The 16,546-nt window shown below is 44.6% G+C and overlaps 2 protein-coding genes across 7 annotated transcripts in view; both read left to right on the top strand.

Annotated features, from left to right (window-relative positions):
* Positions 1–3,556: 3,556 nt before the first annotated feature.
* Positions 3,557–7,332, top strand: XCR1 (X-C motif chemokine receptor 1). The gene has a single exon (XM_075417411.1). The coding sequence runs from the start codon at positions 3,631–3,633 to the stop codon at positions 4,645–4,647; it is 1,017 nt and encodes a 338-aa protein (XP_075273526.1). The 5' UTR covers positions 3,557–3,630; the 3' UTR covers positions 4,648–7,332.
* Positions 7,333–15,098: 7,766 nt separating this feature from the next.
* FYCO1 (FYVE and coiled-coil domain autophagy adaptor 1) overlaps positions 15,099–16,546 on the top strand; it is a 54,775-nt gene continuing 53,327 nt past the window's right edge. Inside the window, exon 1 of one of the 6 annotated variants that reach the window (XM_075418857.1) lies at positions 15,099–15,201. The gene's annotated coding sequence lies outside the window, so the exon portion shown is untranslated. Of the gene's footprint in view, positions 15,202–15,609; positions 16,099–16,546 lie in introns of those variants that run through there. The other 5 variants (XM_075418862.1, XM_075418861.1, XM_075418860.1 and 2 more) reach the window with 5 other exon arrangements.

The raw sequence follows: 16,546 nt of genomic DNA, 5'->3' as shown, positions 1-16,546 counted from the left end.
GAGGAGAAGGGCTGCTGCTTCAGCAGTGCTGTGGCAGCACTTCTAAAAAATATAATTCTTTGCATGGCAAGTCCCACAAGCATTAATTCTGTGTGTCTCCACAGATACCATAAGCTGATCCTGCCTTGGTTGTAGTGGTACTTAGTATGTAAACTGGAACTCATACATGTGTTTCAGGAGCGGGGTCCAGACTCTTAACCTGAGATGTTTCTTCCTCCCCTAGTCCAGGGTTATCACAGGGGTGATGGCCAGAGCTGAGAGGCAGAGCTCTGGGGGAACAGAGGACCACCAAGGAGCTGGGCTGACCATGTGTGTTGTACCTGCCTCGTGAAACCTGTGGGGTACGGGTGGAAGCACCCACCTCAGAAACTGACCTCAACTCCAGAGCAGGTTTTGCTTTAAAAATTGAGTAAGAGTTTTCTTGAGGAGCTGGGCTTCTTGGGGCTCTGCAAAACTGAATTGGGCAAGGAAGTCCTACTGACTTTTCGCTTTACCCATGTCCCAAAAGAATTTGTTACCATGTGCAAAAGTCCTCTAAGGCAGCCAAAAAATTGTTTCACCCACCAGCACAGACCACGCTGTCCAGAGTACATCTGCGCTTTGGGCCAAGTCTACATCCCGATCATGACTTCCAGGACTTTGCTGTCCATCTCCAATGTGTGACTCCAAAGGTGTGCTCCAAGACTGATACCAGTCATAGTTAAGGTAGGAGAAACATTATTTAACATGTTGTAACTTCCTTCAGATAAAAAAGGCTGCTCCATAAACCTGTTAGAAAAACTAAAACACTTTCCTGCCAAAAAAAGTCACATTTAGGATTTTTCTTCCTATCCCAAATTGGAACAAGAGATCGGTTAGGAAGCAGCTACCAGACAAAGCCTGGTTTAGGGGAACACATTTATTTTCTGACTTGATCTTTGGTGCCTGGGTAGCTAAAGGGCAAACCTCCCTGCAAAGCCAGCTAGCTATTCCCCCCCCTCCCCGCCCTCCTCAAAAACCTGGAGAACAAGCTGTGAAGCCCAGCAGCTCTAGCAGGAGTTTGAATAGAGTCAAAAATGCTTTCAGCTCCCATGAGTGCCTGCCTTACGGTAGGGGGCTTCTCTCTACTATATTCCCCTGGTCCATTCCAATTAAGATGAGTTTAACCTCAGTTTGTCTGTGTAAAAACCAGGAATCTTCTTAAAGGGAGTTGTCTCAGCTGCCTCTGGCTGGGGAGGAGGCTGGTGGGACACTCAATGAGGAGCGATGCAGCTCCTGCCAGTGCCTCTTTCAAATGCTCAGTTTAAAAAAGAAATAAACTGATGAACAATATGTATCTCCAGCTGACAGAGGAAGTCTAGTTGAATTTTCAAAGAAAAACAAAGTTGAATTATAAGCAGCTAATAATAGCACTTCCACATTTCTGTATTAAAATCCTTTTTACCATGATGCTCCAAGGCAAAGAACAGCACTGACAGAAAATGATGGCTTCTGGAAAATCCGTTGTTTCTGGCCCAGAGCCAAATGAATGTTGAACGCCTTGCTGAGTGCTCTTCACAAGGGCAGAAATTACTTTAAACTGCAGGATGTGTTTTTCCTCTGTTCCTATTTGTCCTGACAAGAGAAGTTAAAGTAATTTCCATCTTTCAGCCAACTTCTGCTCTCACTTGTAGCAGTATACAGGTACTGAAAACAGTTGCATGATTTGTATTTCACGTGTGATGCTAACATGTTCTTAGCCTGTTGATTCAGTCAGAACAACTTTTTACCTCCTTTGCGTATGTCTTCACTGGAAATCCATGCACAGCATTTCTTATTTCTACAGTAGAAAGGGGGGAGATAAAATACAATAGAGCAAAGGTGAGGAGCAGCCTGGCTCTGCTGGCTGGGTAGCTCCTGGCAGGTGGGCAATCCTGCCCAGGGGCTTGCTGGCAACGGGCTGCCAGCATGGGAGGAGAGCATAAGCAGTGAAGACAGTGGTCAGCACTGTCATCTCATCCATGGAGAACCTTTACTCTTTGCAAAGAGGCTCCTCTGCTCCCTTAGGACAGCTGCTGCGGAGGAGTGATACCTCCGACCTGAGCTGAAACAGGGCACGATGGTGGTCATGACTTCAATCTAACCCATGTATTGCTGAAGTGCCATCTGTACCGTCAAGTAAAACCAGAGAGGACGACTGCCTCGGCAGGGACTCGTTCTGCATGCCTGAAGATGGCAGCATGGTACAAATCCCAGGGCCACAAGCACAATTTCCAGTCAGGAGTGTGACTCTTGTAATAAATGTGCCAGGGCCACTTGCTGTCACAGTACTGAATCCCACACATCACTTGCCTCCAAAACTGGGTGACCACATCCTGATGGATGGATGGTCCCTGGCCTGCGCTGCCTGTGCCACGCTCTGGCTGTCCTGAGCCACCGACCCCCATGGGTGGCATTAAATGCTGGCAGCCAGCAGTGCTCCCTGGCACGCTTTCCTGGTGTAGACATAACCCGTCTGTCCCCAAAGGCAGTGTGTCTTCTGGCTGTAGCAGGCAGATTCTGCCTTCACTAATCCAAAAAGGAAAATGTCACCAGCACAATTCTGGCCTGAGTCATGGAGTTTCTTTCTCACAGCTGTACTTCCAAAGAAATCAGTGGCAGGTCTCTCAGTGGCTTCAGTCAAATCAGGATCCAAACACAGTGCTGTAGGTAAGTCTTCACCCAGGATAATGTTAATTTAGACTTTGAACAATTGGTTGGAGTCATTACTGACTTTTCTTACCTGCTTTTTAGCTTAATTTCATAAAGAAGTGAGGCTATTGTGACCATGTATGTTCACCTGATCATATATTCCCCTCCAAGCCCCAGTAACTTCTGATACTGTTGGCCAATTTCAACCACTCATCCAGTTGGGATTAAATTCCTACGTGCAGACAGGCAGAGGGCAGCACCCCCTAGAAAAGGAGCGTGATGTGAGCTCTGTTCCTGTCGCACCCCTGAGAATCAGCTAGCCAGGGACACGCATGGAGTGCCCAACACAGGCACCCTTCCACCACAGCTTGGAGATTTTTAGATATCAACCAACAACAAGATGAAAATCTGTAAGCCATGAAAACATGGCTTTTCCCATTCTTGGTGCTTATGCTTGTTGATACTGGTACCATTCAGCTTTTTAAGGTTCTGCAGTGCTGAACCTTGGTGTCAAAGAATAATATATATGGTGAAGAGTTTAGGAATTTTATATCATTCCAGAAAACCTGAAAAATAGTAGCAGATTTGAAAATTTTGCCACCTGAGATTCTTACATTAAAAAACAATGCACCCTCAAACTTCATGTAGTAGAAGCTTAATAATTAGCCATTGTCACCGACTATATTTGTTGAGAATTGTCTTAGTTTCCAACTTCTAAAGTATTTAAGATTTTGATGTTGCTTTGAGGGTAGATCTTTAGCATCTACCTGTTCATGCTGTAGTCATAAGAGGAAATGACTCCTTTCTCTCCCAAAAAAACAGGACAAACAAGGTAGTTTCACTGCTTCTTTTTGTCTCTTAAAACAGAAGACTCCACAGCGGGAGTTTAGCTATTGGGTTGATTTGCACCAAAACTTTGGTTTGATTGTTGCAGTTCTTCGAAGTAGCTGCTGGAGAACAGTGCGAGGTTTGCACAAACAAATGGATGACGAACATTACCCACCCAATTCAGATGAGAACTACTCATACGAATACTCTTCTAATGAAAGCAATGTCTGCGAAATGGGTGACTATTTTGTATTTTACACCCATCTCACTACTGTCCTCTACACTGTGGCATTTTTGCTCAGCCTGCTAGGAAACACTCTAGTGTTATGGATCCTATTCAAATATGAAAACCTTACATCTTTGACGAACATCTTCATCATGAATCTCTGTGTCTCTGATTTAGTCTTCTCCTGCATGCTGCCTTTCTGGGCAGTGGACCAGTCCTTTGGGTGGATTTTTGGTGAGTTCCTTTGCAAAGCAGTGAATGCTGTTTTCTCCATTGGCTACTACAGCGGCGTTTTCTTCCTGACTCTCATGACTATCCTGCGATACGCGTCTGTAGTGAACCCCCTCTCGACTTTGAGATCCCAGACGCAGTGCTGTGGTTTTCTGGTGAGCTTGGCTGTTTGGACTCTTAGTGTACTAATCGTGGTTCCCGAAGTGATTTACACCACAGTGCAAGAAAACTTGGAAGGGGTCAAGACCTGTGATTATGCTGACTGGAAATGGAAAAAGGTAGACATTTATCAGAGAAATGTACTCTTCTTGTTTTCCTTTGCGGTTATCGTATTCTGCTACTTCAAGATACTGATGATCCTGCTCGGAGCAAGATCTCGCAGAAAGCACAGAACTGTGAAACTCATCCTTATTATTGTGGTGGCTTTTTTCCTGAGCTGGGCACCTTACAACATCCTCAGCTTTCTGATCACTTTTCCATCACCTACCTGTCAGTATGAAAAAGACTCCAACCTGGCCTTTCATATCAGCCGTAAGATTGCTTTCTCCCACTGCTGCCTCAACCCTGTGCTCTATGTATTTGTTGGAGTCAAGTTCAAGAGGCATTTGTTACGTTTATGTAGCCAGTATTTACCCTGGGCCAATGATCAAGTCTCCAGCCCCAGGATATGCTCTCCAGGCAAATTCCACTATGAAGATGCATCCATATACTGAAGCGAGACCTAACTACTAGAACTAAACCTGGATGAACTTCAGATTTTAAAGGCCATGAATAATCTCTAATTCTTAGAGGCATTTCCCTGAGAAAGACACAAAAAATTACTTTTTTGCAAAAATGCTGTGTATGGAAAGTAGTAAAAAAAAGGTATTTGTTGTGGGATGGAGAGCTGAGAATGCTGAGAAACAACTTCATTGGCCTGTAAGTCTTATCTTTATGATGTTTTGTGCAGTGAGATGGGTTTCTTTCATTTATAGTTTCCTTTCAAAAGCAAAAAAAAAATTTGCTTTTTCCTTTAGGAGCTGAAACATCAGGTTTTAACATAAATGTTGTTGCCTGTTGCTTTCTTGCCTGACTTAAAATACTTGGATTGTATATAGCAATGGACACATGTATTTCTTAGCTTTTAATGCTTTACAGTATTAATCAGTGCTGAACTCACTGTTTGTCTCTTTTGGGGCTGTCAGCATTAACTGGCCTGAGAGCAACTACAAGACCTCAGAGTCTCTGAAGTTCTCAATGCAAATGTTCTTTTATCTGTTAGTAGATAAATATATATAAAACTAGCTTAGTATAAAAGTAGCCTTTTGGGTCTGAGATAGAAAGTTTGGGAGAGCCTGAGAAGGAACACAAGCTGTTAAGCAGACACTTCGCTGGGATATTAGTTTTCCTCCTCTTACCCCTTCTGCCACAGGCGCCTTCCAGTCTCTGGATATCCCTTTAGGTGGCTGCAGTGGATCAGCAGCCCGTCTCCCAAGTAATACAGCATATTTCCCTCTAAATGCTCTCTCCTTCCTTTTTTCCCTTTGCCATGGTGCTGAGAAGAATTAAACTTTCTAAGAAGGTTATAATGCAAAAACAAATGGCTTTTCTGATAGAAATAGCTTGCTTCATTTGTAAAATTAATGTTTGGCCTTTTTTTTTGTTTTTTTTTTTAGGAAGCCAGAGCAGCATGTCTTAGCCTATATACTTGGATGCTTGCTGCTTCACAACTTTTTAAAAACTGCTTCATAGAGATGTTTAAATCTCTGTTTAAAACCTGATCATCAAAGCCAGCCATGTGTTTGTTTTTGACACACTTCATGTCTGTCTAAATATCAGATAAGTTCGTATTTCTGAGGTGTGCGAGCATCTGGTCTAACCAGCTGCCTGGCCACATGTAAGTCTTTTGTTTCATGCACACATCTCATCTCCATGGGCAGGTGGGAAGTGAAGTGCAAATATTTGCATGAACCTAGCTTTGGGAATGTTGCTAAGAGGGCCAATTGTGTTAAGTGCAGGAGTGTTTTTACATGACCACTAAAACATGATTCCCCAACTAGAAGTAAGTTGAGCGAATTCAATTCAACAGCATGCATTTTTGCAATAAAACCATTCACATTCTGATTACACCAATCAAATCTTGTGGCTTTTCTTCTCAAGGAAATTGACATTCTTCTTCAGATAGCTTGGTGGGTTTTTTTTCCTCAGGCAGTGTAACATGCAGTGTGAACTCCAGTGCAGGTGAATGACAAAGCCTCTGGACACCAGAATATTTAATTTCCTAGGTTTTGTATAGAAAGCCAAGGTAGCTTTGAGGTGGCACCAAGCAATGGTTTAGCAATGGTTCTAAGCAACAAATCTGCTTTTTGGGCAGTCATCTTAAAATGTCTCTGTGTTATTTCCACACTATTTTGTTTGATCTCTAACGATCACCCGGAGCAGACAACAGATTCTTCTCAGCTGCTGTATATCTTATAAAAAGCAGAAACTCAGACATTTCCATAGTACAATATCCAATTTCTGATCATATCCAGAAGCAAGAATATCTAGGGAAAAGCATAAGAATGGGGCAAACATATATGACACATATCCAAATAGTCTTCTTAGGGTTTGCCCACAGTTTCTAGTTTGTGCTTCACTTTAGCTGCCAGAACAAAGTGATCATGTCTTGTCCCTTACCATCTCGTCCCTTACCCTTTCTGAACAAGTCTCTCCTAGTATCCTATTACTACCATTTTTCCCTAAAACTTAAAAAACTAAAAAGGTTACTTATTAATCCCACAGGGAACTCACTTGTGTTCAGACAAATCATGGAAAGGTAGAAGTTGTCATTTGTCTGGTCATGGTGGAGGCCAGCTTTTGGCTCTTGTCTCCCGATAAGAGACATTTGAAATGAATGTGGTTGTGAATGTGATTAGTTGATTGCTTCTATGCGCTTCAAGAGACTTTGGACTCCGGACTCGATACCGTCAGTTATGAAGAGACAACTTACTGAAGGACAAACAAGTCCATATTCTTCTTTTTCTGTTCTGGTAAGCCAGGACCACTTCGTGGGCACCAGCAAAGTTCTACAAGAGGAAAATTCTGTGATCACAGGTAAAAGAAGGTTTCATGCACCTACATCATTTCAACAAACTTTAATTCAACTCTTTGTCCCAGAGCTACACTACCTTGAAATCTTTACTGTCAATACATTTTACTTTTATCTAAAAAAAGTCAATAACAAAAGCATGAGAGATTGAAATTAGCCTGCTCTGCCCAGTTTTTAACAAGTTATTTAAATGTTTGTAGTTTGAATATATTATGTTACAGTATATCCAAGCATGTTAAGGGAATACTTAATGTCACCCAATTGTACTGCTACCTACAATAACCAAAGTAACTCAGCATGTGGAGATTTCCCCTCCTGATGTAATGAAATGGCACCAATAAACATTCAGAAATACAATGGAATACTACACTGCAACTATTGCTCTCTGCCTTTGATAACCACCTATTAAAGTTAGAGTATTTTCAGTTGAAGAAGTAAATGTGAATTTTCACAGAATAATTTAGCTTGGAAGAGACTTCTGGAGGTCATCCACTCCTCCACATTGCTCACAGCAGTTCTATCTTTCCAGTTAAACAAGATTGCTCAGGGCTTTGTCTTGTCAAATTCTGAAAATCTTCAAGAACAGGGACTGCATAACTCCTCCGGGTCCCTGTTCAAATGCTTAACAACTCCCATGGTGGATTTTTTTCCTTTTACAAGAAGAAAATTTCTTTTGCTGCAACCTGGTGATATTACCTCTTCCTTGCCTTCACTATGTCCTCACACTGCATAATGGAAAAAAGCCACCAGATCTCCCCTAAGCCTTGTTTTTTCCTGGGGCTAAACAAACCCCAGACAATCTAGTCTCCTCATATGTCATGTGCTCCAACTCCATAACCATCTTGGTGGTCCTCTGTTGGGGTCACTTCAGTCAGTCAATCTCTCTCTGGTATTGGGGGCCCCAAAAATCGATATGCTATTGCAGATGTGACCACATGAACATCAGGTGGAGGGGAATAAAGGTTTCCCTCAATCTGAGGGCAATGCAGGCCCATACACAGTTAGTCTTCACTGCTGCAAGGACACATGACTGAGTTGTGTTTAACTTCTTGTCCACTCAAACCCCCAGATCTCTTCCAGCAAAGCTGACCTCTAGCTGGCCCCAAGCCCTTGCTCTTGCAGGGGGTTAGGCCACCCCAGCTGCAGGACTTTGCATTTGCCGTTGCTGAACTTCCAGGGCTCCTTTCAGCTCACTCTTCAAGCTTGCTGATGTCTCCTTGCATGGCAGCCCTACAACTCAGTGTGTATAGGCTCCTCCCTCTTATTTGGTTTCATCCATGAACTTGCTGAAGGTACACCTTGTCCCACCATCCAGGTTGTTAATGAAGATGTTAAACAGTATCAGCCTCACTATTGACCCCCAAAGGATGCCACTCATAACCAGCCACTTATTAAGACTTCAAATCATTGACCACTACCCTTTCAGCCTGATGGTCCAGTCAGTTTTTCATCCACTTTGTAGACCATCCATTCAGTCTATGTCTCTGCAGTCTGTCTACAAGGATGCTGTGGGGACTTTGTCAAAAGCCTTGCAGAAGTCAAGGTAAACGGTATGCACATCTTTCCCCTTGTCCCCAGAGCCAGTCGTCTCATTGTAGAAGGCAGTCGAGCTGGTCAGGCACTACTTTTTCTTCGTAAATCTGTGCTGCCTGTTCCCAAATATTTTTGTCCTGCATCTGTCTGGTAATGGCTTCCAGGACAATTTTCTCCACCACCTTCCAGGGCAGAGGGGTGAGACTGACCAGCCTATAGTTCCCTAGATTGTCCTTCTTGCTTTTTTAGAAAACGGGCATGACCTTTGCCTTTTTCAAATCATCAGGGACCTCTCTTGATTACCCTGGCCTTAAGAGGCAATAGACAGCACCCTGCAATGATATTGGGCAATGTCTTCAGCACCATCACATGCACCCTGCCCAGTCCCGCAGAAAACTACATGTCCAGTCTACTTAAGTGGTCCTAAAGTAATTCTCCTCTGCCATGGGTAGTACCCCTCTCTCCAAACTCTGCTACTAGGGTCAGAGACCTGTAGGCACTTGGAGCTATATCCATTGTCAAGGGGAAATATATTGGTGTAGCTTCCATCTTTGTTTATACACATACATTATTAAATATCTATATTGCTAGAGCCACAGAATATGCCCAGTGCAGGTCTGGGGATGGGCGGCCTGTGCATCTCTTTCCTCCTGGGAGCTCCAGATGCCTGGAGAATACAGACTGCTCTGGGTAAAACACAGTGCTCAGGGGACCTTAAATCTTTCGTTTCACTCAATCAATCAACTATTATGTGGTCTGAGCAAATGCAGAACCGAGAGAAAGAAGTTTGTGAAGTGAAAAAGGAGAAATTAATTACTTTTGGAAACCACAATCTGTTTGGGGCAGGGGAGCAGTGTCAGATGGAGTGGCTGCAGTACCACAACTGTTGTACAGTGCAAAGGGTGCCTTTATGCAGGATGGTACCTCTAACCCTAATTGCAAGTTATAGTTAAATACACATGCTCTTGCTGCTCTGATTAAGTTTATATTAAATTCCACCCTGTCTTTGCAGCAGGTCAACACAAAATTGAGCATCACTGCCATAGACTGTCAAAGCTCCCACCTTCTGTGCAGCCATGGGAGCCTGTATTAGTCAATGATCTGCCAGCAGGGAAAATCATTGCTGGTAAGGGGTAAGGCAGGTAACCAAATTAATCCTTCCCACCGCTAATGCAAACTATCTTAAACAAAATAAGTAAAGTTAAAATGCACATATTTAACAAGGCATCCCGTTCCTACTAAAATCAATGACAATTTTGCTTCTGATCACAATCAGAGCAAGAATCAGACTCATAAACAGGTGCAATGCACTGGGCAAAGCACAGCATGCACTGCTTATTGCCAAAAGTATTTTCATCGGGAGTCAGGTTACCTCCATCTGTAACTCAATATTTTGAAAATACTACCAGTGTTACTAAAATAATAAATAAAATTCTGTGTTATCATCTTCTTATGGTTATTCAGCAGTTTAAAATGCTCTTGTTCTTTCAGTGTTTAAATAGGAAGGCCCTGTGTTAAATGGAGAGAAGTTTGACTGATATTTGCTCTACTGATTAGATGCCTACTTGTTCTTCAGGAAGCAATACTAAAGCATTAGAAAGGAAAATAACACGAGAGTTAGCTGTCAGTCAAAATAAGAACAGACCGGTAAGAAGTACCAGTAAAAATCACCTCTGAGGACCAGTTGTATATCATCATAAAGGAGGGACAAACACAACAGTGCTTCACTTACCAGCATAGAGCTGTTCTTGAGATGAACTCAGCTGCCCCTAAGCATACTGAATGTTAAAAGTGAGCTTTATTTTCCTTATTCACATAAGGAACTCTATTCACATTTAAAATATGAAGAACACGGAAGCCATCTCACAGCAATCAGAGATGGCAAGGGATTGCCGCTAGCAGTCTTTCTCTGCATCTCACCTTCTTCAATGTAAGAGTGTTACAGCAGTGAAAGATCAGAGAACACAGTAAGGTTGGCCTCGCAGAAAACAATTTGTGGTTTGCAAACACGATGATTATTAATTTTTTACTTTATTTGCAAAGCCTGGTGTCTGGGATGGAATAACTATACAGGTTGGGGAGGGCAGCTGCCTGGGAAGGAGCTCTGCAGAAAAGGATCCGGGGGTCCTTGGACGTAAGCCAGCAAGCACACTTACACCAAAGGAAGCCATCCACATCCTAGGCTATATTAGCAAGAGTGTAGTCTGCAGGTCCAGAGAAGTGTTCCTTTGCCACTGTTCAGCACTTGTGAGGCTGCATCTGGAGTAGGTGTCTATTTTTGAGCTCCCCAGTGTGTGGAAGTCATGGACATACTGGAGGGAGTCCAGCAGAGGCCTTCAAGACAGTCAGGGGCTGGAGAAGATGATGGTTGGGGAGAGGCTGAGGGACTTGGGTTCATATGGCCTTAGGAAGAGAAGGCTCAGGGAAGAGCAGACTGCATCTGTGACTACCTGACTGGAGGATACAGAGAAGGTGGAGGCAGTCTTTTCTCAGAGGTGCACAGCAATGGACACAAGCTGCAATATGGGATACTTCATTTAGGCATAACCATTTGTTTTTTTAACAAGAGTAGTCAAATACTGGAACAGGGACTCAGAGAGGTGGTTCAAGAATCGAGTGGACCTTAAGCAACCTCCTCTGAGTAGACCTGCTTTGAGCAGGGGTTTGGAGGAGAGACCTCCAGAGGCCCCTTCAAATCTAAACTACCCTATGATTTTTACAATTTATTGGTGGAGCCAGGTTAAACCAAGTAAATGGTGCCAAAAGGTTGTTTTAGTGCAGAACTCAGCCTGAAGAACACAGTCCTTTAAGAGAACTGAACACAAAATTCAAAACTGGAAAGTTAGGTTTTGATGTCCAAAGCCTTCACTGACCTGCGCAATGAACATGTAATGGAGGTGGTTCCTAGTTGAGATTATACCTGTTAAAAAAATGGCGTTACTGAAAAAGGCCTCGTTTTGCCTTTGTATGTAGGTATAGAAATGGCAAGGAATACAGTTCCTGGAAAGATTCATTCATGGGGATGTAAACCAGAAATTCCTGCCACGTAGGGAGCCAGCATGTTTTATTGCAAAGGTTCAATAGGTAACTTACGCAAGGGAGAGGTCTGAAAGGAAGCCAGCCCCTTCTGACAGAGTGTGGGCATTTTCAGGTAGAGGTTTTAGGCTCTGTAAATGTTCAACATATATGCATCTTCAGTTTTAAATCAGAAGAGCAGCATAAGACAGAAGATCCTGGCTGGAGTGCAGCAAAGAACTGAGAATGACAAAGAAAATTGCAGGAAGTGGAGTACTCTCCATATTCAGGAACGGCCCAGATCCCAAATCTAACATATTTTTGAGTTTGTTTCATTCCTCCAAACAATGCTGCTTTCTGAGTTTAGGTTCTGTTTCTTGATGGTGAGATCCTGCCAGCCATCTTAACCAGCTCTTAGTCTCCTAAACCTTAGTGTACTCTTTATCCATGTGGCACACATCTATATGTATACAAAAGAGTCTGATTCATTTAAACTGCACAGTCCAGAGTCTGTGTCCTGGGTCTCCCATATCATGGCTGGTCCAGGGGAACCAGCACCAAACCAGCTCAAAATCTTGGTACCTACTTTGTCCACACAGGAGTGAAATGCAGCCAGTTCTGAGCAGCGATAGCTCCTAACCCCGATGCGCTCCAGTGAAAGTCAGTCTCAGAAGATGACCTGATATAAGCAGAATATTTTTCCAAGCCCCTCAGCCACCTTGTCCAAAATGCCACATTTGCTTCCAGAGGTTTTACAGAGCTTTGCTGGATCTTTTTATGTTGCCTGCTTCCATCTTTATAACCTACTGACAATTATTTGTCCACCTACTCAAAACAGAATGCAAACAAATGCAAAAAATGCTTCCAAAGCTTTCTCTCTGCAGCCACAGAAAGTCTCTGATGATGAACAGCAGCCTGGTGTTCAGCCTAGCTACAATGGTATGCTAATCCACTGAGGGTGACCAGAGAAACTGGGAGCTTGCTACTCTCATAAAATACCTCAAGTGCCTAGCAGAAGCAAAACTCTCCCTATTTATTACATAATATCAATTAGCTCTTTAAAAAATTGAAAGAAAAAAAAGTAGCACATGTAACAATACTGTCAGACAGATGGAAAGAACACATCCTATGGACATGTACTCAGACACCGCTACGAAATATTTGCAGAATCAAATAGCCACAGGAGGCATTTTTCCTGTTTTTTTGATAGCGCTCTGTTAGTTAAGAGGGTTTAGTAAAGACCTACTCTAGTCAATGAGGCACCAAAGTGCTGTCAGCATGAGATGATTCATGAGAGTGTATAATTTTACTTTGTGACGAGCTAGAGAGTGTGAATGCAAACTGACTTGCCTGAATGGAAGAAACTCTTACCACGTAAAAATAGACCACATTTATGCATCACAATTTAAATGAAAGGATTCTGTATGTATTTGCAGACTGCACAGAAATGACTTCTAGTGCCAACAAAGTGCAAAAAACCTCCCCCGAAAACCAAATCAACCCTCATTCAAATTGTATTTTCAGAGTCACTCTAAAAGAACTGCAGCCAGCATTTGATTTAACTTCTGAAGTCAGAAGCTGATTTCAGCCCTTAAATAGTTCTCTTGGCCTACATTTTACCCATATGGAACAAAACCTAAAGGATACAGCATGATCCTTTAATGACCCTTAACAGACATTATGTAGCAATTTAGTAGTTCTAGTTGATTGAATTGGGTACCTCTATGGAATACACTTACAAATACAAGGCTAACATTCCACCAATTTGTGAAAAGATTTTTCACAGCAAAGACTTTGCTTTTGCTGGGATGACTGTCATTGCCTTTCCTGCGCTAAGAAAATTGACAATAATCCCCATACAGCTGATCATAGTTTAAGAAGTTAATCGATAAATTTTATCAAAATAAAAATAAAGCAAAGCAACAAAAATGGAGCAAATAATGCATTTTTTTTTTCTAGGGCAGCTTCCAAAATGCAAAAATCTTAAACCTCTTTCGTTGCTAAGAAATGAACAACATAGAAAATTCTAAGGAAGCGTTGGTCAGCTACAGACCTTGTTGGAAACAGCATGCTTTTCTCTGAAGAAATTGATGTCTGTATAAACAGGCAATAATGCAATATTAATGTCATTAATTAAATATTTCTGAAAGTAGCTTGTCACTATGTGATTCAAAGGTGGAACAATCCACACAAAGACTTTTTGAAAATAGGTTAAAAAACCTCCATTGCAGTGAAATTATCTGGGATCTGATTCATCACTATTTGCAACTGATAACCCTGAGGTTACTTTTGGAAGACACACAGTTGTGTTGGAAAACAAACACTTGCTTTCCGCAGGTGCTCCTGGCCCTGTACTGCGTGATGCAGCAAAGCGTGCCACGAGAAGTCAGCCTGAAGGCTGCTTCTGAACTATGTAAGGCATCCCATGGCGTTTCATAAATTGCGTGCCCACAACATGCCTAGCCCTATAACCCGCACTTCTGAGGACATCAAGATGCTTTTCAGCTATTCAAAACCATACATTAGGTGAAGATCATTCACCAAAACTTTAAGGTCACTTAGTCATCCGTAAGTTGAGGATGAAAAAATTAGGATGATGGAGACATGTCAGTGACTACGTACTACATATATTTCCTCTTGAAAGTATGACACTTTGATCTTAGGGCTTCCTAAGCTGAACTTTATGATGCTAATACAGTCATGAGCATTGTGGCATGAATTGATGACACATCATTAGCTCACAAGTTTTATTTAAAATTATTTATTTACCAAGGCAACGTGGAAAAAAGGCAAAGGAACTTTGTTTTCAAGAATGTTTCACATACAAAACCATTGTAGCCTATTTCAGAGGTGGTGAAAGAAGTGTCCTTTCAGAGAATCATATGCATTATGGAAGGGTTAAAATTTGAAGCATGGAAATAGCTTGCGTGTAGAAGGAGCCTGGTGCTGGGGGACGTCGTGGGAGTATCAGGAACCCCGTGCCCCCAGCACCCTGCATCAGGAAGCGACCTCTTGTTCCAGTTTGACGCCCGCTTTCTCCCAGTCTCTTACCGTACTTGGCCTTTATTAATCCCTGCCTACGTCCTTCAGCCGTGGGAAGAGGATTCTCCCTTCGTCAGCTGGCGGGCAGAAAGGGGAAATCTGCTGTGTGCTGGATTTACCGAGCCTGACTTTCATATTTCACTTCAGTTATTCGTGCAAAGAGCTTCACGAACTGATGTGCAAACAAACAAACAAAAAAAGACAAGACAGAAAACTGAGCTGTCCTAAAAGCAACAGTCTGTACTATATTAGAAAGTTAACAGTTCCTGACAGGCAGCCTTCCTTGAGGGTACCAGAAACACACACCCCTGAGAGGAAACCGCCCCAACCCTGCAGCTGGAGGGGAAAAAGGCGATTTTTCACCAAAATCCCTTTTTAAAGTCTCTGTTTTCACCACGGCGCTTTCCCACGCCGCCTCCCGGCTCTCCGCGCCCCGCTGAGGACACCGGGCCCGGCCGGGAGCCCATAGCGCGGCACCCGGCCACCGCCCCGGGGGTGGGGAGGCACCTCCAGCGGCCTCACGGGAGTTGTAGTCGGCGGGGAGCGGCCAGCGGCGCCGGAGCCTCAGCCCGGGCCGTCTCTCCGCGACATGGCGGCGCCCGCTCAGGTAACGCGCGGGACACCCCCCCCTCACACAGCCCGTGAGGGAGCGGGTCCGGTGGGGAGGAGGCGGCGGTTGCCGAAGGGAGGTGGGGGAAGTAACTTCGGCGGCTTCCACTTGTTGCCTCTCCGAGCTTCGGCTCCGAGGGGAGGAGCCGCGGGCGGGGAAGGAGAGGGCCAGAGAGCTGCGCCGCGGCCCCTCGGCGTCGGGGCGGCTTTCGCGGGGAAGGCTGGCTCGGCCGCCGTGGGGTGACCGGTTCCACGGGCACAAGCCCTGGGTGGCCTGGATGAGGGCCGGCGCCTGGGCGGACATTGGGCTCCCCGCAGCTCCCCGTCCCTCAGGGCCAGCGCCTGGGCAGATGGCAGCCAGCACCCAGGCCCGGTCGCCTTAGGTGTCGTCGTTTCCACTTGGCGAGCGGTGATTTTAGGCCGACGTAAACACTGCCCTCTCTTTTCTTCCCTGTCACCCACCCGTGAACAGAGCGAGTCCTTCCCGCCGGTCACGGCAGCTGCCGGAGGAACAGACTCACCCGGGGCCCTCCTAGAAACCAGATACCCGCCGGTGCCCGTGCCCTCACCCCTTCTAAAGCGCTGACAGGCAAATATTTTCCGCGGACCTAATCCCGCTTGTCCTTGTGTCGGCAAATCTCCGGCGGACGGGCCGGAGGGGAGAGTTTCGCTGGCACGCAGGGCGGCTGGGTCTGTCTCCAGAGCAGACGGCCCTCCTCCGGTTTACGTTGATCCCGGTAATCCAGAGCCAGCAAGGGAAAGGGGAAAAAAAACATAAAGGCAAGTCTTTAGTGAAATGGTCGTCCGCCACCTTTGGGCTCCGGATTCTCCTCGGGCAGAGGTCCTGCAGCGGTGAGTCGGGCTGCGGAGGGGCTGTGCCGTGTTTTGGAGGCTGGTGAGTTTGTTGCTGATGCAGCTGCCTTGTTCAGGAGCTCAGGGCCCTGGTGTTTTCCTGCCCAGGTCATTGCACCCGGCCTCTTGCTGATTTTTACCTGCGCAAAGGTTTGCCTGGCATATGGAGTTGGTCAGCTGTAGGTGTCACGCTACCAGTTCAGCCTCTCACTTGAAACCCAGCTGCTTTTCAAGTGTAAACAAAGAGGGAGGAGTACCAGGCCTTCCCCTCTTTATGCTGAAGAGTGAGAATGGGTGTTAGATTTTATCCAGCTCTGAATTCACGCACCCATGGAGGCAGGCTGGGATTAAACTTTCAGGGTGCAACATGGACTCTAGCTTGTCAGCAACATGGCTGCATGCTCTCTGTTGGTGTTTTTCTTGTTTTCGGTTCTGACGTGATGTTGCAGGACATGCAGCAGAGGAGATAAACTGCCGTGCAGTAGTGTGGT

This window comes from Opisthocomus hoazin, chromosome 4, assembly GCF_030867145.1.
Source record: "Opisthocomus hoazin isolate bOpiHoa1 chromosome 4, bOpiHoa1.hap1, whole genome shotgun sequence".
Taxonomy (NCBI): domain Eukaryota; kingdom Metazoa; phylum Chordata; class Aves; order Opisthocomiformes; family Opisthocomidae; genus Opisthocomus; species Opisthocomus hoazin.
The sequence above is the reverse complement of the archived record's forward strand: the minus strand, read 5'-3'. Positions and strand labels throughout refer to the sequence as shown.

What these genes read in the sequence shown, in the direction of transcription:
- XCR1 (XM_075417411.1), top strand. Translation starts at nt 3,631, where the DNA reads ATGGATGACGAACATTACCCACCCAATTCAGATGAGAACTACTCATAC.